The 23,586-nt window shown below is 39.4% G+C and overlaps 1 protein-coding gene across 1 annotated transcript in view; it reads left to right on the top strand.

The window, feature by feature from the left end:
- LOC126379036 (glycerol-3-phosphate acyltransferase 3) overlaps positions 1–23,535 on the top strand; it is a 50,366-nt gene extending 26,831 nt beyond the window's left edge. Inside the window, exons 8-11 of the mRNA XM_050027623.1 lie at positions 3,215–3,330; positions 4,376–4,516; positions 5,591–5,800; positions 14,557–23,535. Coding sequence (XP_049883580.1) covers positions 3,215–3,330; positions 4,376–4,516; positions 5,591–5,800; positions 14,557–14,644 — 555 coding nt within the window. The 3' untranslated portion in view covers positions 14,645–23,535. The remainder of the gene's footprint in view (positions 1–3,214; positions 3,331–4,375; positions 4,517–5,590; positions 5,801–14,556) is intronic.
- Positions 23,536–23,586: the final 51 nt, after the last annotated feature.

Here is a 23,586-nt window from a genome sequence, read left to right as displayed (position 1 = left end):
ATTAACTCAGTATCATAGTCTGAATCATCCCTCACAGCATTCGTTACGATGTCACTAACACCCTGTATAAATAGACACGCCTGTAATCTCTACCAGGGTGGGCAGAGCCAAAACTTACATTACGAAAGCGGTATATAAATCGAAGGTTGGTGGTAGGGCTGGCAGATTAAGATCTATGTGGACGTACATTGATCAAATTGGAGATGTCCTTAGAAGAGGTTCAGTAAGATCTACTCTGAACCGGCGTGCGTGTATGAAACGATTGATGAATGTGGAGGAAGCAAGAGAAGTGTGTCAGGATCGAAGCAAATGGAATTCCATAGTCTCTGCTTGGCGGGAAAAACACAATTAGTTATTTTATTTCAATAAGATAACATTTTACAATAGCCTCAATTCGTGGCAAGAATTAGATAGTTCATTGACATAGTCACGGTATAAGAAGACCAGGTATGCTCAATCCTATGACAAGCCGCCATTGCTAGCCCATTGATGACGTAAGTGTTACCATTAAATTGGTATCTCCAACATTCCAAGGACGTAAATTTTATAATTGAAAATTAAGTAAATTACTGACTAATGCATTTAATTACTGTTAATTGTCCCATATATAAAAATCATAAAAACTGTAAGCAATTTTTTACTAAAGGTTCAAAATTTCCTTGCAAAGTAAATATAAAAACATTGGTCGTAAATGGCAACCCAGGGCGGGGGGACGTCAGCTGGGATAACCTTGAAATGTTAGCTGTCACTTTTGAGCATCCCTGGTGGGTTAAGATGGCCACATCGAAGCAATTCATCTAAGAATAAGTTTGCATTGCGCACTTACTTTTGGCGGCGCAACACAAATGCGCTTTGGCGGCGAGGGTGTGCTGCCGCCAAAAGATGTTTTCGGGGTACCGAACTGAGCATAGTACCCCGTTAGCCACAAGTTGGTAGTGTGACTAGGTATCGACGATCCAACGGTGTTGTGTTGGAAGTTGTATATATGCGTCTCGCTGTGTAAACTTCGATATCGCGTTACACGACTGCTTGAAGACTGCATTATTGAATGTGGCGCCATCTGTTGCATATGAGCGGAACTAGGTGGCCAACTAGTTGGGTCCGCTACAGCGCAAATGTCAAATTGCAATATCGCTTTTTTAGATGAATTGCTTCGATGTGGCCATTTTGACCGTCCTGGTCTTCTTATACAATGGGCATAGTGATGTACGTATAATGCGAATATGCAAGTATGTTTTATTTTGTATTTTAGTATGGGACGGGCTTTGTGCCGTAACTTGCAAATGAGATTATAGCATGTTGTGATGTCAAAAGGGTTCAAGTTCCATCATATCATGGGAATATGTCATATCAGCTTAAAAAATGACAAAGCATGTGTGGTGTAAGGCTTAACACGTGTATTTTAAGATGTTCACCCAACTCTTCCTCGACTCGTCCTCAGCTGAGCATTTTGGTATTTTAAGTTGACATTCACGTCCTCGACTCGATCCCGACGACCCGATTACTCTAGCCATAGAGGCAGCCAATCAGCTCGCGACACCAAACACTTCAGGACCCCGATACCGACCCCGCCGGCGTGGTCGACGATTTCCCTCATTCAACTGGGCACCCTCAGGCCTGTTGTCTTAAACGTTGTATCGGGTGAGACTGGTGAGAGCCTTCAGCGCTCCCCATTTGTCCGGCCAAGTAGTTAAATGCCATCTGCGGCAAATCTACAATAAGTCAAAAAAAAAAACGTCCTCGACTCGAGGACTTTACTCACTGGAGTCGAGCATATCGTACTGCCAACATAATAATACGAAATAACGTCATGCCTTACTGGAGTAAACTCGAGTCAAGGTTGAGGCGCAATCAGAAATGAGGAGATCCGCAGGAGAACTAAAGTCACCGACATAGCTCTGAGAATTGCAAAGCTGAAGTGGCAGTGGGCAGGACACATAGCGAGGAGAACCGATGGCCGCTGGGGCGGAAAGGTTCTAGAATGGACGACGCTCAGTGGGTAGGCCCGCTACGAGGTGGACCGACGATCTGGTAAAGGTCGCGGGAAGCCGCTGGATGTGGGCAGCGCAGGACCGATCGTCGTGGAGATCCTTGGGGGAGGCCTATACCCAGCAGTGGGCGTCGTACGGCTGATGATGATGAAGGTTGAGGCGCGGTGTAAGAATACTGATTTTAAGCTGAGTTCGAGGAAGACCTTGAGGTCGTTTGAGAACTGAGTTGAGGAAGACTGGAGTTAACATCTTAGAATACGGGTGATAGTTACGATTTCTAGCCGCGTGCCGAAGGTCCAATGCCAATGTCCCGGGTTCGATTCCCGATAGAGGTATCTTTAGTTGTAAGTTTTTGTTACAGTGGAGGTTTATATCCAGAGGTATAGGCCTGGAAGACCTTTGGTGAGTACTCAACTGAGCCAGCCACTGAAATGTGTACTGTGTGTGTGTGACTCACTAAAATGAGGCAACTGTTTGTCGATTATATTTCGTATCACACAATGTATGTCTTTACGAAATAAATGTTTTGTGGTTTCCATTAACACTCAGTAAAACTGCGTGGAGAGGAGGCCTGTGCCTAGCAGTGGGACGTGTATGTTTCATGTGACATTAGGCCTGTATTCCCATAGATAGGCGCAAGTGTATAGTATACACACGTTTTATAAATTTATGTTATGTATGTAAAACTAATGGGAAAAGCGAAGTCTTACTATTCAGCAAGTCTATTGGGAAGGAAATTCCCAGTAGTTCAACTGGTAAGACTACTGGGAATAGGGGTTTTATGGTTTATGAAGATTATTTATTAGTTATTATTGGGCTGGTTTTCCCTTCGCGGGTTGGAAGGTCAGATGAACAGTCACTTCTGTAAAAAGTAGACCTCTCAAATCCTCAGGTTAGGTAAGCGGATCCCATGCAAAAGGGATAACGCTTGGCAGCAGAACTTCGATCGTGTGGGTTGTTATTTGTCAAGGTTATTATTGAGCCGCCAAAGGCCCCAAATATATAGCTCATGTAACGACTACTTACTTGCATCAGTAAGTAGTAACCGGGACCAACGGCTTAACGTGCCTTCCGAAGCACGGAACATCTTACTTTTTGGACAATCAGGTGATCAGCCTGTAATGTCCTAACCAAGCTAGGGATCACGAAATAATTTATATAATACGTCCCCACCGGGATTCGAACCCGGGACCTTGTTTTTCATTTTTACCTGTGGTTTCCAGATCGGTCAAAGACATAACGGGTTTCTGGGCTTGCTGCAGCGCGCTTTGTCCAGGGCGTCGCCGCATATCTGGTTCGAACGGTCTGAAGTCAAGGATAGACATATTGTCGCTCAGAGGTCAGTACCACACACATCTATGGAATAGAATAGAATAGAAATAGTTTATTATAAAAATTAGAAAAAAAACCCTGACCAAAAAAAATACTCAATTATTATGACAAAAGTTTAAAAATACTAAACACTATATAAAAAACAAAAAAATATGCTTGCAAGCAAACTGAGCTTGTAACATTCCTATCACACTTAACAAACGACCTGATAACCTTGAAGACCTGAACCGATTTCCACCAAACATAGCTAAGAACACTTTCGACTGATATACCTTTCAAACAAAAAAAAATTGCATTAAAATCGGATCATCCGTTTGGGAGCTACGATGCCACAGACAGACACATACACATGTACACACATAGACGCGTCAAACTTATAATACCCCGTCGTTTTTGCGTCGGGGGTTAAAAAGAATCGCCAGTCGCCACACACAAAAACAAGAGAATAACATCATTTAAAATATTTTAAAATTTTCCCAAAACAATTACAAAATAGCAAGACGGATGTTCGTCGAAATGATCATAAGGTGGTGGTGGATTTCAGAAAGTTCGAATCCAGCACAGGCCTAAACCAATGGTTGTCGAATTTGTTTTCGAATTCATGTTTGAATCATAAATCATTATCACGTGCTCAGCGGTGAGGGAAACATTGTTTTAAAATTACCGAGAAATGCATTTTCGGAGGTATGTAACCTAACCTAACCTGTATTGGGCTGGTTTTCCCTTCGCGGGTTGGAAGGTCAGACAGGCAGTCGCTTCTGTAAAAAAACCGGACCTGTCCAATCTTCAGGTTAGGTAAGCGCACCTCGTGGAGAACGGGACAATGCTAGGGAGACGATGATCATAATAATATTTACAGGAAAAATTCTTGAACAATCTAGGCTATGTTAGGCAACCTTGATAGGGAACTAGTAAAACCACGGCTTTTCACTACGACGTTTAATCCAAGATAAAAACACACACGTAAGTAGGAACGCAGGTATCAACATAATAATGATTACGAATCTACCCTCTTATACATATACATCACAATTCTCAATATAATTTTCCAGGCTAAAAGAACATATCTCGGTCCCTGACAACCCACCGATCCTGATCTTCCCGGAAGGCACTTGCATCAACAACACGTCAGTCATGCAGTTCAAGAAGGGCAGCTTCGAGGTCGGCGGCACCATCTACCCCGTCGCCATCAAGTGAGTCATCCTCACAGAAATAGCTCCCAAAGAATTTATCTCCATAGAAATATTTGTCCCATAGAACTCATCCCCATAGAAATTATCCTCATAAAAATAGTTCCCTTAGAAATCATCCCCGTAGAAATACAGGGTGTTAGTGGAATCGTAACGAAAACTTTGAGGGATGATTCAGGCCATGACTCTGAGTTGATATCAAGTGGAATTTCGCGTCGCAAAAGTGTGGAATACTAAAACACTATAATTTTCATGAATTTACCGACAGGAAAATGCACTTAATATCAACTCAAAATCGTGGTCTGAATCAGGTGATTCAGCCCATAAATACATCCCACATAAATTATAACCACAAAATCATCTGGCATCTGGACCAACAAGTTAACGTGCCTTCCGAAGCACAGGACATCTTACTTATTCGGACAACCAAACGGATTCAGCCTGCAATGTCCTAGCCAAACAAAGGACAGTCTCATAAAGTGATTTTCGACGGTGTCCCCATCGGGAATAGCACCCGGTCCTCCAGACCTTGAGACTATGTGGCTTGTTTAGGCCCCCTGGTTAAGTTCGCCTACACACCAGCATCAATATTAGTGAGTGCCACGATGCGCGGCGGGCTAATGGCTGCCTCCAGCCTGTTGTATAGAGTCACTTTATATACGTGGCTTTTTAGGCCCCCTGGTTAAGTTCGCCTACACACCAGCATCCATATTAGTGAGTGCCTCGATGCGCGGCGGGCTGATGGCTGCCTCCAGCCTGTTGTATAGAGTCACTTTATATACGTGGCTTTTTAGGCCCCCTGGTTAAGTTCGCCTACACACCAGCATCCATATTAGTGAGTGCCTCGATGCGCGGCGGGCTGATGGCTGCCTCCAGCCTGTTGTATAGTCTCTAACGCTTTAGACCACAGAGACAAAAAAAATATCAAAAATATTTATTTTAACTAGCTGTAAAACTACTACCACTTCGGAATCTGTAACGCTGAGGGAAAGACGTGGCCAGAAAACCTCCCAGCACAGGGCCCTAGTCCTACTGTTCCATGAACTGTTCCATTGAACCGAAATCTTCTCCTCACAGATACGATCCGCGTTTCGGCGACGCATTCTGGAACAGCGCTCGGTACGGTATGCTGCACTACTTACTGAACATGATGTCTTCGTGGGCGATCGTTTGCGACGTGTGGTACCTGCCGGCCATGCGGCGCGAGCACGGCGAGTCCGCCGTCGACTTCGCTAACAGGGTCAAGGCTATAATCGCGCGCCGCGGGGGCTTAGTTGACCTCATGTGGTAAGTAAAAAAAATAAATGAGTCAACTCGCCAAATGAGTCGACTCACTAAAATGAGGCGACTCGCTAAAGTGATTTAATTCAGTAAAACGAGTTAACTCACCAAATGTGTCAATTCACTAAATGAGTCAACTCACTAAAACGAGTTAACTCACTAAATGAGTCAACTCACTAAAACGAGTCAACTCACTAAATGAGTCATCTCACTAAATGAGTCATCTCACTAAATGAGTCGACTCACTAAAGTAATTCAACTCAAACGAGTTAACTCACCAAATGTGTCAACTCACTAAAATGAGTCAACTCAGTAAAGTGATTCAATTCACTAAAACGAGTTAACTCACCAAATGAGTCATCTCACTAAAGTGGTTCAACCAACTAAAACGAGTTAACTCACCAAATGTGTCAACTCACTAAAACGATTCAACGCACTAAATGAGTCATCTCACTAAATGAGTAAACTCACTAAAGTAATTCAACTTATAGGTAAGTATACCTACTAAGTATAAGTAACTACGAATGTATGTGTGAAGTGTATCGATAATTGCTAGCTGTGGAGTTTGGAATAAAACAACTGATTGCGATGAGTGAACAGGAAAGACTGAAGTAATTTATTGTAAATATATTAACATTGATTGTGATCTCAATAAAGTTCATTGACATGAGCCCACATTAGTTCCCCCTTTTGAGAAAGAAAAATCATAATACGAAATTCAACTTAACTAACAATCGATAGGTATAAAACACTTTAAAATACGTAATTCTTATTTCTAAAACATTTTTTATAAAATTGTTCCTGGATTTTCTATGTTACTGTTCACTTTTTAGGTTAATTTCTTCATACGGTTTGATGGCCATGGTTGCTGCAACATTTCTTCATTGTTGGTGCTGGGGCGGTTTCCTGCGCCCTCCGGTTGTCCACGTGACGTAGTACCTTTTTGTAAAATCTCTTCCTGCACTGTTTGTATGAAAGGAATGCCAACACGATGATGAATATTACGAACATTATTCCAATGCCGATGTTGGTTATTGACGCGTTTGATCCGCCCGCTCCAGCGGCGGTTTGCGCCACGACGATCTCTTCCTTTCCACCCCAATTTCCCATTTTTCCTAGGATAGCAATGGTGGCAAAGTTAGTGCGAAGATAAACTTGTAGTCGCTAGGCTGGATTTTGTTGTAATGGTATTTTGCGCAGCCTTTTTTGTGGATTTGGTTCTATTGCGAAATGTACGACTGGGCGAACGACCCGGCCCGATCGCGTTGTCAGCGGTGGTGTCTTATTACAGCCTGTGTGTTCTACTTTCTGGTTGTTGTTTTCTCGAGTTTTGTTAATTTTTGTTGGTTCTAAAGGTTCATTTACCTCTTTTTCTGTAATAATGTATGCAGGTTTTAGTCTGTTGATGGTAATTATTGCAGTTTTCGTTGGTAGTTGTATTTTGTAGAACTTTTCGTGTTTCTCTAGAACTTTGTATGGGCCTTCGTATGTAGGTGTTAGAGGTTTTCTAACGGCGTCGGTTCTGACAAATACATGTTGACAATCTTTCATATGTGGATGTATGTACGGATTATGTTTGGTGGCGTTGTGTTCGCTGTTGAATGGAGTTGCTTTTGCCATAGTGTTTTGAAGTGTCTGGGCGTAACTATCTGGTGATAAATCTTGCTTTTTCGGCTCGATTATCATTCCTGGCAGACGAATATTTGCTCCGTATAACATTTGGGCTGGACTTATGTTTTCTTTTGAGCGTAGTGCTGCTCGTAATCCGAGTAGTACTATGGGCAATTCCTTTGACCAATTTCCGGTGTTTCCGCGAGCGATGAGCGCGGTTTTCATTGATCTGTGCCAACGTTCGACTAAACCGTTTGCTTGTGGATGATAGCTGGTTGTCCTTGTTCTTTTGATTCCTAGTACTTTGGTCAAATCGTTAAATAAGTCTGACTCAAACTGTCGTCCTTGGTCCGTTGTTATGGTACTTGGGCATCCAAATCTTGCTATCCATGTATTTAAGAAGACTTCTGCTACTGTTTTTGCGGTAATATCCGAAACTGGTACAGCTTCTGGCCATCTGGTTGATCTGTCTATCATTGTGACGATGTATTTATTTCCGTTTGATTCCGTTAGCGGGCCGACTATGTCTATGTGCACGTGATCTAGTCGTGTTGTCGGCGGAAACGTGCCGATGGGGAGTACGTTGTGCCTATTGGTTTTGCTTTTTTGACATGCCTCACATGCTTGTGCCCACTTTCCTATATCTGTGTTCATTCGTGGCCAGAAGTAATGTTCTGTAATCATCTTCTTAGATAGTCTGACGCCTGGATGCGTTATGTTGTGCATAGTGTCGAAAACTTGTTTTCGAAGTGTTTTCGGCACGTATGGTCGTGGGTTGATTTTTGTGTCTTCACAAAATAGTTGTTTTTTCTCATTCAATCTGATAGTTTTCCAGCTGAGGTTGTTTTTCTGTAACAGCTGAGTGAGTTCAATATCACTTTGTTGGCTATCTGCCATCTCGCTCCAATCTATGGGAGTCGGGCAATCTATCTGTTCCACTCGCGATAGTGCGTCGGCTACCGGGTTCAAGTTACCGGCTAGGTAACGTATGTCTGTCGTGAATTGCGCTATGAATTCGAGATGACGTAATCGTCGCGGGGATGCCGTTTTGCTGGTAGTGTTTTGCTTTGTTGTGAACGCATGACATAGTGGCTTATGATCGGTGTAGATTATCAATTCTCGCCCTTCTAAATACGGCTGGAAATGAGTTACTGCCATGTATATAGCTAGTAATTCTCGATCGTATGTGCTGTAATTTGACTGTGTCTCGCTTAGTCCTTTTGAGAAAAATGAGAGTGGCTTCCAAGTTCTGTTTTCTTTCTGTTGCAATACAGCGCCCACGCAAGTCTGTGACGCGTCTGTCATAAGCGATAGTGGTGCATGTATTGATGGTGACGTCAGAGTGACGGCGTTACTTAGGCTTGCCTTGCACCCTTCGAATGCCTCGATTGCGTCTGGTGTCCAGTTTATTTCTGACTTGTCGTTTTTCTTTGAGCCGATTAGATATTTATTTAAGCGTGCTTGATATTGTGCTGCTTTGGGGATGTTTCTTCTGTAAAAATTTATCATGCCTAAAAATCTTCTCAATTCTTGTACAATTTTGGGTCTCGGATACTTGTTTATCGCTTCAACTTTCTCTGGTAGTGGTTTGATGCCGTCTTGTGTTATTTGATATCCAAGGAATTCTATTTCGTTTTTACCTAATTCGCACTTGGCTCGATTTATTGCGATACCGTGCTCGTCTAATCGCTTGAATACTTCGTGTAAATGACGTCGATGTTCTTCTTGCGATTTTGATGCTACTAATATGTCATCTATGTAGGTGAAGATGAAATCGAGTCCTGCTAATACTGCGTTCAGGAATCTCACGAACGTTTGTCCCGCGTTGCGTAAACCAACCGGCATTCTAGGAAATTCGAATAAGCCGAATGGTGTGATTACTGCGGTTTTTTCAACTTCTTGTACTGGGATTTGATTATAGGCCCGTTGAAGGTCGATTCTTGAATAAATAGTTGTTCCGGGTAGTAGGTTGACGAAGTCTAAAATTCTTGGTATCGGATAGCGATCTGGAACTGTTATGGTGTTTAGTCTCCTGTAGTCACCACATAATCGTAGTTCGCCATTTTTCTTTTTTGCAACGTGTAATGGGCTGGCCCACGGGCTCATTGATGGTCTACAAATGCCAGTTTGTAGCATGTGTTCTATCTCTTTTTTTACTCTCATGTATCTATCGGCTGGTAGTGGTCTTGACTTGCTAAATACAGGGTGTCCCTCAGTAATGATTTGATGAACCACGTTGTGTTTTGGCTGTATCAGTGCGTTTAGTGGCTTCAATATGTTTGGATAGTGCTCCAGTATGTCTGCGTATGGTTCAGTTAATTTCACAGTTCGGAGTGTCGGTGCACCTGAGTTCATTAACTTTGCGTTTGTGAGAAGCCCAGTTGTGCCGTCTATCAGTCGTTTGTTTCTAATATCCACTAAAATGTTGTGCTTTTCCAGAAAATCGGCTCCCAAAATTGGTTGTGTAATATCTGCGACGATGAAAGTCCAAGTATAAGGCCGTCTCAAATTCAAGTTTAGTGTCAGCGTTTTATCACCATATGTTTTGATTTGTGTACCGTTTGCCGCGTATACTTTGTACATATTATCGGCTAGTGATTTGTTTCCTTTTTTGGGTATTGCTGATATATTAGCGCCGGTATCAACCAAGAAACGGTACCCACTTTTGCGGTCGGTAACGCATAGGCGGTTTGATGGTAAAATAGCGCTGACGGCCGCCTCTGTCAACGCCGAACCTAGTTTTCCGACTGTTTTCTCCAATTGCACGGCGATTCGCAGTTGCGTGCACGATGTCTGTACCGCAGGTGATATTTACATAACCACTTGGGGTTGTCAGGCGTTATCCTTGGGCGGGAGATGGACCTAGGGCGTGAGCGACTTCGGTTGCGCCCGTAGTCTCGATGTTGCTCTCGTTGGTGCATGTTTGACTTTAGGGCTGCTACCTCCATGGTTAGTTTACTGATTTGATTCAGCAGCTCTGTCATAATCTGTGGTTGGCCGGCGGCTATTTCTGATACCTCGGCTGATCTTCCTTCCATTATCTTGTCGGCTATGGCTGCCAAATTGTCAAGTTTCTGATCTTGGCTTACCATCAAAACAGCTCGTACGTGATCTGGCAGTCTCGATATCCAGAGGTTATGTAGAGCTTTCTCAGTCACGTGACTATTTCTCGCCAGGTCTCTCATACGTCTCAACAGTTGTGACGGTTTCTGATCGCCTAGCTCTACTTCACTAACCAACCTCTGGAACTGCCGCTCAGCCGATTCTTCATACACAGCTAGGAGTCTTTCCTTTATGGCGTTGTATTTATGTGTGTCCGGTGGGGAGACAATGATGTCCGTCACTTGCTTTACCGCATCCTTGCCGAGTTTCGATATGACAAGGCCGTACTTTGCTTCGTCACCTTGTTTTTGCGGAGCCATAATTGTTTCGAACTGCGCGAACCACACCCTTGGCATTTCCGTCCAAAACTCTGGGAGCTTCGACGTGATGCCTAGTGCTGCCAGTTCGGCGCCTGCACCGGGACAGCCACCGTTTCCTTCGCCGCACAGTGTGAAATTTAGGGTCGATTGCGGACATGTATATTTTATTCGTCCATCGTATAGATCCAGTGACGACCTTCAACTTCTGGAAAGAAACTACATCTCTATTAATTTTAGTTTTGAAGTTATTTTAAAACTCGAGAAAACTCCATAGAAACCATAGAAATGCGCTATTTCGTTTAAAATACATGATTTTGCAATGTTATAAATGGAAACGTAAAAGGGTACGTTATTTTTATTATTTCAGTCGAAAAAGAAACAAAAAAATTCATAAACGAAAAGAAGAACCGCGATTTTCCGGAAAACTAAAAATTTTTTTTTTCGGTACATCTTACTGAATTAGCATTTATTTTTAACTTGAATAGTTTTATATCATAATGGGACATACTACAAAAAAGAATCAGACGTGAATAATGCAGGACTTCGGAAATATTGTATTTTTATTTTTGTGATTAGGGCTGTCACTTACTCGTCGATAACTTTTGACTGTCAATTTGTAATTTTTCTAATATGAGAATAAAAATGTAGTTTATCTCTTTAATTAATAATACGTTTTGAAATTATTATATTAGATAATAATTAAGGTTATGGTTTCGTACTGTGGTCAAACCCAAGGCCTCAGTCTTATAGATTTTGCCGTCCACTTAAAATACAATATCGTACAGAGTCCACAGCTTTAATATTCGACGAAAAAAATAGAGTTGAGGGGGAAATAAAGGATCTCACTACCATTTATGACGAAACAAATGTAGGAAATAATGTATTTGGTAATCCACAATTATATTTAACTCTTATTGATGGAAAAGTATTTACTGCCATTACTGAAAACAGTTCGCAGTTACGATGCGCATGTTGTGGTGCTACATGCACGGAATTTAACAAGCTTGACAATATTTCCCGTAGACCAGTTAACCCGAAACGTTGCTTCACGGACTGAGCCCCTTGCATGCATGGATTAGGATATTTGAGTTCTTACTTCATTTAGGGTATAAAAACGATCCCGTAGTACAAAAATGGAGAGTACCAAAAAAATCTATTAAAGGTAAGATTGTAGAAGAGCGGAAGAAAAATATCCAAAATGAAATAAGAACACAAATGGGTTTGTTAGTAGATGTTGTTCGTCCAAATTCTGGAACAACTAACGATGGCAATACAGCTCGTAAGGCGCTATCTGATTCACATCGTAAAACCTTTGCAAACATGCTAGGTATAGAGCAATGGCTAGTAGATGATTTGCACACCATATTGGTAGTGTTATCATGTGGCTTAGATATCGATGCCGATAAATTGGGATTCTCTTAAAATGCATAAATGTTTTTGTCATAATTTTAATTATCATAATACTTTTTGCATAACGTTTTTTAGCATAATAGTACTTTCCCATAATAACATCTAGGAATACTGGTTTGTTAGGTATAACTTATTTTTGGACTAATATTTGTTGGTATGAATTTGATTCGCATATAAATAAGTATCCATAATTCTTTTTTAGAATAATAGTGTTTTGTCATAATTTTTACAAGGCATAACAGTAGGTTAGGGTGCGGCGGGGGTGGCCCTTGGGCCACCCCTACGCCGCCAGCATGTTTATCTTACATACGAAAAGTATACTGAATCATGACCAACAGCATGAAATAGTGTCAAAAAATATAAAAAGTCACAATCATGAACCAAATGCAGCCAAGGAAAACTAAGTTTCGAAAATGTTCAAAGTTGTGCCAAAACTTTTTGAAATTTATTCGCATATCATATAAATATATATGATTATTGTCATTAATTATTATGATTATAGTAGTTATGAGTTTCAAAATTATGCTTAAAAAGTTATGACAAATTAATACTATGCGTAACTAATAATAGGACAAGTAATAGTATGCCATGGTAAATTATTACATAAAATTTTATGAGTGAAAATAGAGAACCCGATAAATTCCACGAATTCTGTGCAACACTGCCTGCAAAATACGTGGAAAAATACAGTTGGTGTTATATGTCGGTCACATTGCATAAGATATTAGCTCACGGGAGCGAAATTATAAAAGCAAATACCTTACCAATAGGTATGCTTTCTGAGCAGGCTGGAGAATCCCGCAACAAGTTCTGGCGGTATGACCGTGAACATCACACAAGGAAAATGGACCGAAAATCAACAATTATTGACCTTTTCCACCGCGCTTTAGAATCTTCCGATCCGTTTCTTTCAATAAGCTCGCTGAATAGACATAACAAAAAACACAAACCTTTACTTCTTTCTGATAAAGTTGTTAATCTTTTAAAACCAACAGAAAATACACGGATTGATGACGACCTACAAAATGCTTTAGCAGAAACCATTAACCTTGATAATAGTGTACAAAATGTAAATTTAAAGACTGAAATGAAATTATATTCCGATGCCGAAGAATAATAAACAAAAATCCATGCATTACAAAAATGAAGTTGCAATTATATTAAAGTGGCTTATATTGTTATAGAACTATTAAACCTATGCCAATCGATAGAAAATATTATTATAAACAACAAATGTTCTTTGACAAAATGTTGTAAATGTTATACTTTCTGAGTTATTTCCGTTTGAAACACTAAAGAATTTTTTTTTTTCATTTATACATTGCAAGTTTAGGTATGAGTAGCTTCACACAAAAAAGGTCGACGTCTTTTATTTAATAAGTAAAAGACAAACTACGACTTTTAATACATTTAAGTAGGTAGCTTTATATTTTTAGTTACTTAATATGTGTCAACCCTATTTCCATAGAAAATTAAGAAATCCTTAGAAACGTAATATCTCCGAAGTCTAACTAGTTAGGTGAGCAATTTTTTGTGATATTATTAAGATATATTTTCCTAATGTTTGAAGCATTAAATTAACTGCTAAATCGAAGACACTCAAGAGAAATAACGGTTTTTCTGAAAAACACTTAAACTGCAATATTTATCTCTATGTAGTACGTACAAAGCTGTAATTTTGTGCATAGGTATATTTAACGGTATTACATTATAAAAAAATTACAATGTGTAAATAACATTATTAGTTTTGAAGTAATTAACAATACCTATTTTTGATGACGTCAGCAAATATTTATATACCTCTATAACTGATACACATAGCCCCACGGTTACTTCCCCGAAGTTTTAGTCCTATCCTAGACCTATCGATTAGAAATCTTAGATAAACATGTCCGGAATCGACCCTAAATTTCACACTGTGCGCCGTCGCAATCTACTGGCATAGTGTCGTGAAGGAGACTATGTGCCTCTTGAAAACCAGATCAGGGATTTCCGCTTGTGGAAGGCTGATTAGGTTGTGCAGTGCAGTCTCCGCGACACTAAAATCACACGCAACGGTAACACGCGGCGCGAACAAAAATATCGGGGTCACCAGTTATAGGTAAGTATACCTACTAAGTATAAGTAACTACGAATGTATGTGTGAAGTGTATCGATAATTGCTAGCTGTGGAGTTTGGAATAAAACAACTGATTGCGATGAGTGAACAGGAAAGACTGAAGTAATTTATTGTAAATATATTAACATTGATTGTGATCTCAATAAAGTTCATTGACATGAGCCCACAAACTCACTAAAACTTTGTTTTTCCTATTACAGGGACGGTCAACTAAAACGAATGAAGGCAAAGAAAGAGTGGAGGGAGTTACAACAAGAGGAGTTCAGCAAGAGATTAAAAGGAGAATAAGTAGCAGCTACCGGTAGCTGTGACAAATACTAGCTACGTGTAGCTGTTACACATACTAGCTGCAAGTAGCTGTGACTGGAGTGATCAAGTGTTGTGATGTTATAGACATTTTGAAATTTTGGAGCGGCGTGGGATAGTGGGAATGATTAACCCAATGTTGGGCTGCCCTAGTGGGAATCATGTGTTTGGTATAAGTTTTGTTTGGGAGGAATGTAGGATTAGCCCACTGCTGGGCATAAGTTGGGACTAGCAATAGAATCTAAACCCCATTTTCTGCTAAAGAATTCCGACGGTCTAAGGGTGGTATTAATAAACTAACCTCAGCTTCGAGCCTGCCCTCAAGATCATGTCGATGTGACAGTTCTTATATAAAAACAGGGACTTGAGCATGGTCTTGAGGGCAGTCTCAGCTGAGATTAGTTTATTAACACCACCCTAAACCCCATTTTCTGCTAAAGAATTCCGACGGTCTAACGCCACATCGAAGAAATTCATCAAAAAAGCAATCTTGACATTTACGCTTGTAGAAGTAACCATGGTATAAGAAGACCAGGAATGCTCAAAAGTGACCCTAGTGGGTCCATACCGATAAATGCTGAATGAGGGAAATCGTCGGCCACGCCGGCGGGGTCGGTATCGGGGTTCTGAAGTGTTTGGTGTCGCGAGCTGATTAGCCGCCTAGACTAGACTAGAGTAATCGGACTATGGCTAGAGTAATCGGGTCGTCGGGATCGCCGATCTTCGGACGCCGATACTTTTCAGTACCGTCCCTAAGCGGGATGTATTCGGAAGCCAGGTATGCTCAAAAGTGACAGCTATCATTTCAAGGTTAGCCCAGCTGACGTCATCCCACCATGCGTTGCCATTTCGTAAAAAATAAATTACCCACGACCAATGTTTTTATATTTTCTTTGCAATGAAATTTTGAACTTTTGGTAAAAGATTAACTTACAGTTTTAATGATTTTTTTATATATGTGACAAGTAATAGTAATTACATTAGTCAGTAATTCACTTAATTTTCAATAATATAATTTACGTCCTTGGAATGTTGGAGATACCAATTTAATGGTAACACTTACGTCATCAATGGGCTAGCAATGGCGGCTTGTCATAGGATTGAGCATACCTGGTCTTCCTATACCATGGAAGTAACTGCAACATATTTAGTACTAAATTACTGCTAATTTAGCCAATCCCACAGTCCACTGCTGGGAAACAGTCAGAAGTTATTAAACGTAAAAAAATCGTTTAAAAATGTGATAGAATCATGTGCCTGTCTTTAAAAATGTAATTCCAAGGGTATAGGCCCACCGTTGGGCTTTAAGGTTCCCACTAAGCCCACGGCTGGTAACGATAAGTAAGTTACAGAATGTTGAAAGGAAGCAATATGTATATTTTTCTATTGCATATTCGATGGATTTTAAGAGTGATGTTCAAAATGTTGGCATTTTTTTTTTCGTTTTTTTTTCGGTCGGTTAACACAGAATGTTTTTTTTTTAATAATAATTATTATAAAATGAGAGGTGTATGTATGTATGGTATACAGAGTGTTAGTGACATCGTAACGAAAAGTTTTGAGGCATCATTCAAACCATGAATCAGAGTTGGATATCAAGTGGAATTTTAGTGTTACTTTAATTATTTTCAGTTCCATACTTTTACCACGGAGAATTCAACTTGATATCAATTCTGAATCATGGTCTGAATCTTCCCTCAGAGTTTTCGGTATGATGTCGCTAACACCTTAGTGAGTTAACTCGTTTTAGGGAATAAAATCACTTCAAAGTCACATGTCAAAGTGATTTGACTCATTTTAATGAGTTGATCATTAAAATTAGTCAACTCACTAAAGTGATTTAATTCCTCCTTTCCTTTTCTCCATTCCTTAAGTTAACTCGTTTTAGGGAATTAAATCACTTCAAAGTCACACGTCAAAGTGATTTGATTCATTTTAATGAGTTGATCATTAAAATGAGTCAACTCACTAAAGTGATTTAATTCCTCCTTTCCTTTTCTCCATTCCTTTCTCTTTCAGTGGATAAGAAAATGACAGGTATAACTTAAAATAAAATTAGATGGCGTCTGCAGGAATTAGCACCGTCATAACATTATGATTTTGCAGTTAAACGCCGCGCAAAGGGTTGTAATGTAAAATATAACCAAAACAATTTATTTATTTATATAGACATTTGCAACATTACAGTATAAACCATTGCGTTACAAACAAGATTCGTATGGGCCTAAAACAAATTTACAATATTATAATGATAAATTGAACAATAATAAAGGAAGGATACACAAAATAATAACAAAACAATTCAATTAATAATAATGAGACAATACATATCAATAAAATAATAATTATTTAACTTATGCTACTGACAGGCATCAATTTTTCAAATGCTTTTGCACATTCACTCAACAAACATCCAATCGCACTCTCAAACAAGTCGCAATGTGGTGCGGACGCGAGAACGAGATTGAGAAGTTTGAACGAGATTGACAATGTGTTTGTTTACTCAAATAGTATGGGGAACTGTCAAAATTTAAGAACACTCAACAGTAGCGACACCTGGGGGGTTCAGATGGCCACATCTGTTTTGACAGTTGATTTCATTGCGCACTTACTTTTATATGCGCAAATGTCAAATTGCAATATTGCTTTCTCAGATGAATTGCTTCGATGTGGCCATTTTAACCCCCCTGATGGGAGAAGTAGACAGTTTTTATCCACATTGTACATCATTTTAGAGGACACAGATCCACTATCGTCATGTACGGTCACGAGCATTAATATGTATACACTTTGGTACCATGTCACATTAACTTTTTTGACAAATTGAATTGTAAGTCTCACTAAATGTCAAATATGTTAGTGCGACAGAGTCCTAAAGTGGGTACATTATATTGCTCATGACTGTACTGCAAGGCAAGCAGCTGAACGAATTCTATGTTCCTATTCACTCCCATTCCTTTTAACAATTCCAGTAACAAGGCCACGTTTGCCCAAAAAATACAGATTGCGCTGTACAAATTTGGCTTCGTTTGACCATGGTATAAGAAAACCATCTATTCCTTTTTTCGGAAAGTTTCGTTTATTTTATTTATTTGTACACAATACACAGAAAGATACACACAAAGAAATCAATCAATCATTTATTTGCAAGAACACAAAGTTAAAGATCTTATTCTAAGTCTTCTTCTTCTATCGTGTGGGTTGTGAGGTGGATTACCAACCGCATCAACCCTGGTGTCAGGGTTATTATTGAGCCGCCATAGGCCCCTGACATGACTCATGTGACGACTACGTACTTACATCAGTAAGTAGTAACCGGGACCAACGGCTTAACGTGCCTTCTGAAGCACGGATCATCTTACTTTCAGACAATCAGGTGATCAGCCTGTAATGTCCTAACCAAAGTAGGGATCACAAAGTGATTTTTGTGATTTGTCCCCACCGGGATTCGAACCCGGGACCTCCGGATCGTGAGCACAACGCTCAACCACTGGACCACGGAAGCCGTTATTCTAAGTAAAACAGTGCATGTATTCAACCTGCAAGCAGGTGTGCAAATATTTATACATATATACTTAATTATATTATATTATTAGACCTATTCCTATAGTTAAAGAATTCGTTGACACTATAAAAACACATATGTAATAACCATTTCGTTAAATCATGCTTAAATTCTATCATATTTAATTCCTTTAAACAGTACAGGTAAACTTATCTCTGAAAAAGAGATTTCTTCCAGCTGACCTACGTGATAAGGAGACATGCAGATAGACATACCTACATACGCGCATACCTACATATTCGTTCCACCTAAAAGGTGACCTTGTTGCTGAAAAGCAATTTCTTCCAGTCATTCCCCTTTACGGACGGATTCTGTGTTGACCGATCAATGTTATTTTAGAAGTTGTAATATATTGTGTAGATTATTGATTATTTAAAATTGATACTATATCGTATAATGTAAGATGAGCAAGCTAACTGCTCGCTATGATGGCCGTTTCTCATCAAGTCCAGTAACTAAGAAGACCAGGTATGCTCAAAAGTGACAGCTATCATTTCAAGGTTAGCCCAGCTGCCGTCATCCCGCCCTGCGTTGCCATTTCGTAAAAAATAAATTACCCACGACCAATGTTTTTAATTACTTTGCAAGGCAATTTTAAACTTTTAGTAAAAGATTTGCTTACAGTTTTAATGATTTTTATATATGTGACAAGTAATAGTCATTAAATACATTAGTCAGTAATTCACTTAATTTTCATTAATAATATTTACGTCCTTGGAAGGTTGGAGATACCAATTTAATAGTAACACTTACGTCATCAAAGGGCTAGCAATGGCGGCTTGTCATAGGATTCAGCATACCTGGTTTTTTTTTATACCATGGTATTAAATAACATAACGCAAGCTCACAACTATATCTCAATTGGGGTAGTCAGAAGTAAATACATTCACGCCCGTAATCCCTAATGGGGTGGGCAATGCCACAAGTAATCAAACACAACTTAACTATGGATGCGATAGATGTACTTCTGACTTTTCTAGTCAGAAGTACATCCATCGCAAGATGAACTAAGTACCCACGCCTCACCGAGCTTTTCACAACACATTTATAATGGGAAATTTTCGTTTTGAACAGGGTAACAGAATAGGGAATATACTACGTATAGAACGGTAACTCTCCGCTCCCCACCAGCGGCTGAGCTAGGTTTACCTCACCCCCTCGGTCTTTTAGACTCCACACCCCGGACACTTCATACAAACAACCTCGTTTTACACAGACACTACACATTGACGTTATCGTACACGCGCATCTGTGTGTGTGACGTCTGATGCCATACGATTGAAGACTAAAGTAAGACCGAGGGGGTGAGGTAAACCAAGCTCAGCCGCTGGTGGGGAGCGGAGAGTTGCCGTTCTATATACGTAGTATTATTGCTTATTCTATGGTATGGGCGTCAGTTTCACACACACAGATGCGCGTGTCTGTGTAAATTGTTAGTATGAAGTGTCCGGTGTGTGACTTTGCTGTACTTTGCTATGTCCGTACGGTCATCATAGCTAGCTGTTAATTCAAATGCAGTGAGGATATGAACGACCATCATACAACTGTCAAACGCCATTGTAGGCGACGGGCAGTGATGTGGCGTTCACGAGAATATTCTCACTCACTTTGGAAATGTCCCCGGCAGTAGACAATAATAACTCTCGACATTTTATCACGTTTTTGGCGGCGAGGATGTGCTGCCGTCAACGGATGTTGTCATGGTACCGAACAGAGCATAGTACCCCGCTAGCCACAAGTTGGTAGTGTGACTAGGTATCGACGATCCAACGGTGTTATGTTGGAAGTTGTATATATGCGTCTCGCTGTGAAAACTTCGATAGCGCGTTTCACGACTGCTTGAAGACTGCATTATTGAATGTGGCGCCATCTGTTGCGTGTGGGCGGAACTGGGTGGCCAACTAGTTGGGTCCGCCGCACGTTAAATAAAATTCAAAAATATATTTATTTGTGAAAAATAATTTGTAATATTATTTAATGTTATACAAAAGCTACGAGACATTTTTATTACACTCAATTATACTGGGTGTTAGTACACTATAATAATATACTATAACTAATACTCAGGGGATGATTCAACTCATGATTCCGAGTTGATATCAAGTGGAATTTTCCTTCCCAAAAAACATGAAAATGTTAGTGTATTTTCAGTTCCATACTTTGCGATGGAAAATTCCACTTGATATTAACTCAGAACCATGGGCGAGAATCATTCCCCTGAGTAGGTATTCGTTACGATGTAAAAATTGGTTTGCAATAATAAAGATATTTTTGAATTTTATAAAGAAAAATGTGATGAAATGTCTGAGTTATTAACTTTTTGCAATATATACACTACGATCTAAAAACTTATTTTACTCTTGTAAAAAGTATTTAATCATTATATACGTCCCACTGCTGGGCACAGGCCTCCCCTCAATCAACCGGAGGGGGTATGGAGCATACTCCACCACGCTGCTCCACTGGTTGGTGGAGTAACTCAACACGAGTCAGTTTAGAAAAAAAAATGTAAATTGACCCGACCGGGAATCAAACCTACGACCTCTAAGGTCTTATGCTAATCTATTTATAATTTTAGTTTAATTTATTTATTATCGCTTTTTAGGTTTTGTACTTTTTTAATCGTTTAAGTATATTTTATTTAATACGCATTATTGTTATGTGATTTTAGAGGTGTATCGGTTAGTAGACTTAAGGGTGTTGGGACCCTCGCTATATATATGTGCGTCTCAGCGACAATAGATGGCGTAAGTGTAGCCATGCCATTCGGTGATAGAAGTTATTATTTTCATCATAGATAATGCGGCCCCCTCGATCTTTGCCACATAAATCTTATAATCTAACCTATACCAATATCGATGTGATCGATGTTAAGTCCCGGCTGCATGAGCAGTCGTTAATAACCATCAATCCGCACTGGGCCCGCGTGGTTTACGGCCCGATCTCCCTATCCATCCATAGGGAAGGCCCGTGCCCCAGCAGTGGGGACGTTAATGGGCTGGTGATGACATTATTATTTCACCTCTTGTGGCACAAATAAAGTCTCAGAAATAGTGGTAAATGAGAAAAATACTAAATTTTATTTATTTATTTATGTAATACAAACATTATCATGACAGGCACTTAACCTAATGCGACAATGTTAGCGTACAATCTTATAAGATAACAATTGATAAGCTACTCTTTGGAACTCAGCCAATGTGCATGCGAACAAATCCAGATTCTGTGACATTTCATTTAATATTACAATAGCTTTTGTGAACGGGCAAAACTACTATTATTTACGTTTTACACTGAATATGCTACACGTACGCCATCTAGGTGACGGATAGGAACTAGGCTAAGGTCCCTACACTCTTAAAAAGATATTTGAAATTCAAATCAATACCATAAACACATGACTGTATCCCAAAACGGCTAGTTTCCAACCAGTCAAATCAGTTACTTTTTACTAAACGTTAAAACACGAAATTACTATGGAATTTGTATGAAAAAGCACCCTGTGACGTCATAGAAAAACGTGACAAAATGTCGGACTTCTTGTTACATTTTTCTTTATTAAAATTCATAAATAATTTTTATAGAAGAAATAAAATGTTGAGATGGGCCGGCGACGACGCCCGCTCAGGTTCATACCTTGTGCAATGGGTGTCCATCGCTATCCAGCGTGGAAACGCGGCTAGTTTGGTTGCCACCTTTACGCCGGGAATGACACGAGTGGATTATTTGGACATGACGCATGTGCATATAGACATTGGCCCCGTTTCCAGCAAACACCGCCTAATTTTATTTTAAGTTATATCCGTCATTTTCATATCCGTCAAAAAGGAAAGGGACGGATGATTCACAGATTTTAATTTTAGGAAGAATGAGTAAATGAATGAATAACCCGGGCGAATCAAAAAGGTTTGACGTGCTGTCTACTTACCCGTGTCGGGTTATTGACTGATGTAAAATTTTTAGACGGTTGTTTTAGATTTGTCCTTAAAATTGACGTGTGTTCCATAAATTTTATGCTTGTCGATTACCCGTCCTTTTCCTTTTCGGCCGATAAGAAAATGACAGATATAACTTAAAATAAAATTAGATGGTGTTTACAGGAATTAGCACCATTAATTCATTAACCTCTTAAAAATTAGCAAAATTAGTGAGTTTCGTACTAAGCTGTAATATACGTTAGTGCTAAAGAGACATATCTTTTGTTTCTTTCGCACTGGGCGTTATAATATATCTCTGTCCTACTCTCATTCCAATCATGATGTTTTATTGTTGAATTAATTTAAAAATCATTTTTGTAAGTTAAATGGAAAAAATAAATGATTAAGAAAAACGCAATAATACGTCCGACATTTTATCACGTTTTTCTATGACGTCACAGTGTGCTTTTTCGTAAAAATTCCATAGTAATTTCGTGTTTTGACGTTTAGTAAGAAGTAACTGATTTGACTAGTTGGAAACTAACCTATCAGATGGTGTGTATTGGAGTCTGCACCTTTGTATCATTTTGCATAATAGATGCGACCCACTGCAGGGCATAGGCCTCATTGCGAGGAGGAGTCATAGAACAGGGTTGTCGAGAAATTAAAAAGTCGATTAGTCCATGGGAAAACCAGGTAAGCTCAAAAGTGACAGCTATCATTTCAATGTTAGCCCAGCTGACGTCATCCCGCCCTGCGTTGCCATTTGTAAAAAATAAATTACCCACGACCAATGTTTTTGTATTTACTTTGCAAGGAAATTTTGAACTATTAGTAAAAGATTTACTTACAGTTTTAATGATTTTTATATATGTGACAAGTAATAGTAATTAAATACAATTCACTTAATTTTCAATAATAAAATTTACGTCCTTGGAATGTTGGAGATAACAATTTAATGGTAACACTTACGTCATCAATGGGCTAGCAATGGCGGCTTGTCATAGGATTCAGCATACCTGGTCTTCTTATACCGTGGAATTTCCTTTCTCTCATATTCGTTACGAATGGCACTCGGTGAAAATTCAAATGCCACTTTCGTTTCAAATTATTTCATATTCACAGATAATAAATACATACCTCAATTTGCCCTAACTTTACGGTAAACCCAAATATGCATTTAGACAAATCTTATTTTGTATGGAAAAAACTTATTTTGTATGGAAAATACCTTGTTTTGTATGGAAGTTTAAATTTGTATGGTGCATCGATTTTAAATACCATCTTTGTAAATATTTTTCAGAGTTCTGTGATCACAGGATGTTTTACTGTTTTATTTATTTTCTAATAAAAGTGTAGATATAAAGTGAATAAAATAAAATGAAGGCCTATTTTGGATGTTTTATTATATACAAACACACTCACCACTTGAGGAGCTCGGT

This window comes from Pectinophora gossypiella, chromosome 27 (assembly GCF_024362695.1).
Source record: "Pectinophora gossypiella chromosome 27, ilPecGoss1.1, whole genome shotgun sequence".
Taxonomy (NCBI): Eukaryota; Metazoa; Arthropoda; class Insecta; order Lepidoptera; family Gelechiidae; genus Pectinophora; species Pectinophora gossypiella.
Note: the sequence above shows the minus strand (reverse complement) of the source record. Positions and strands in the feature narration are given on the sequence as shown.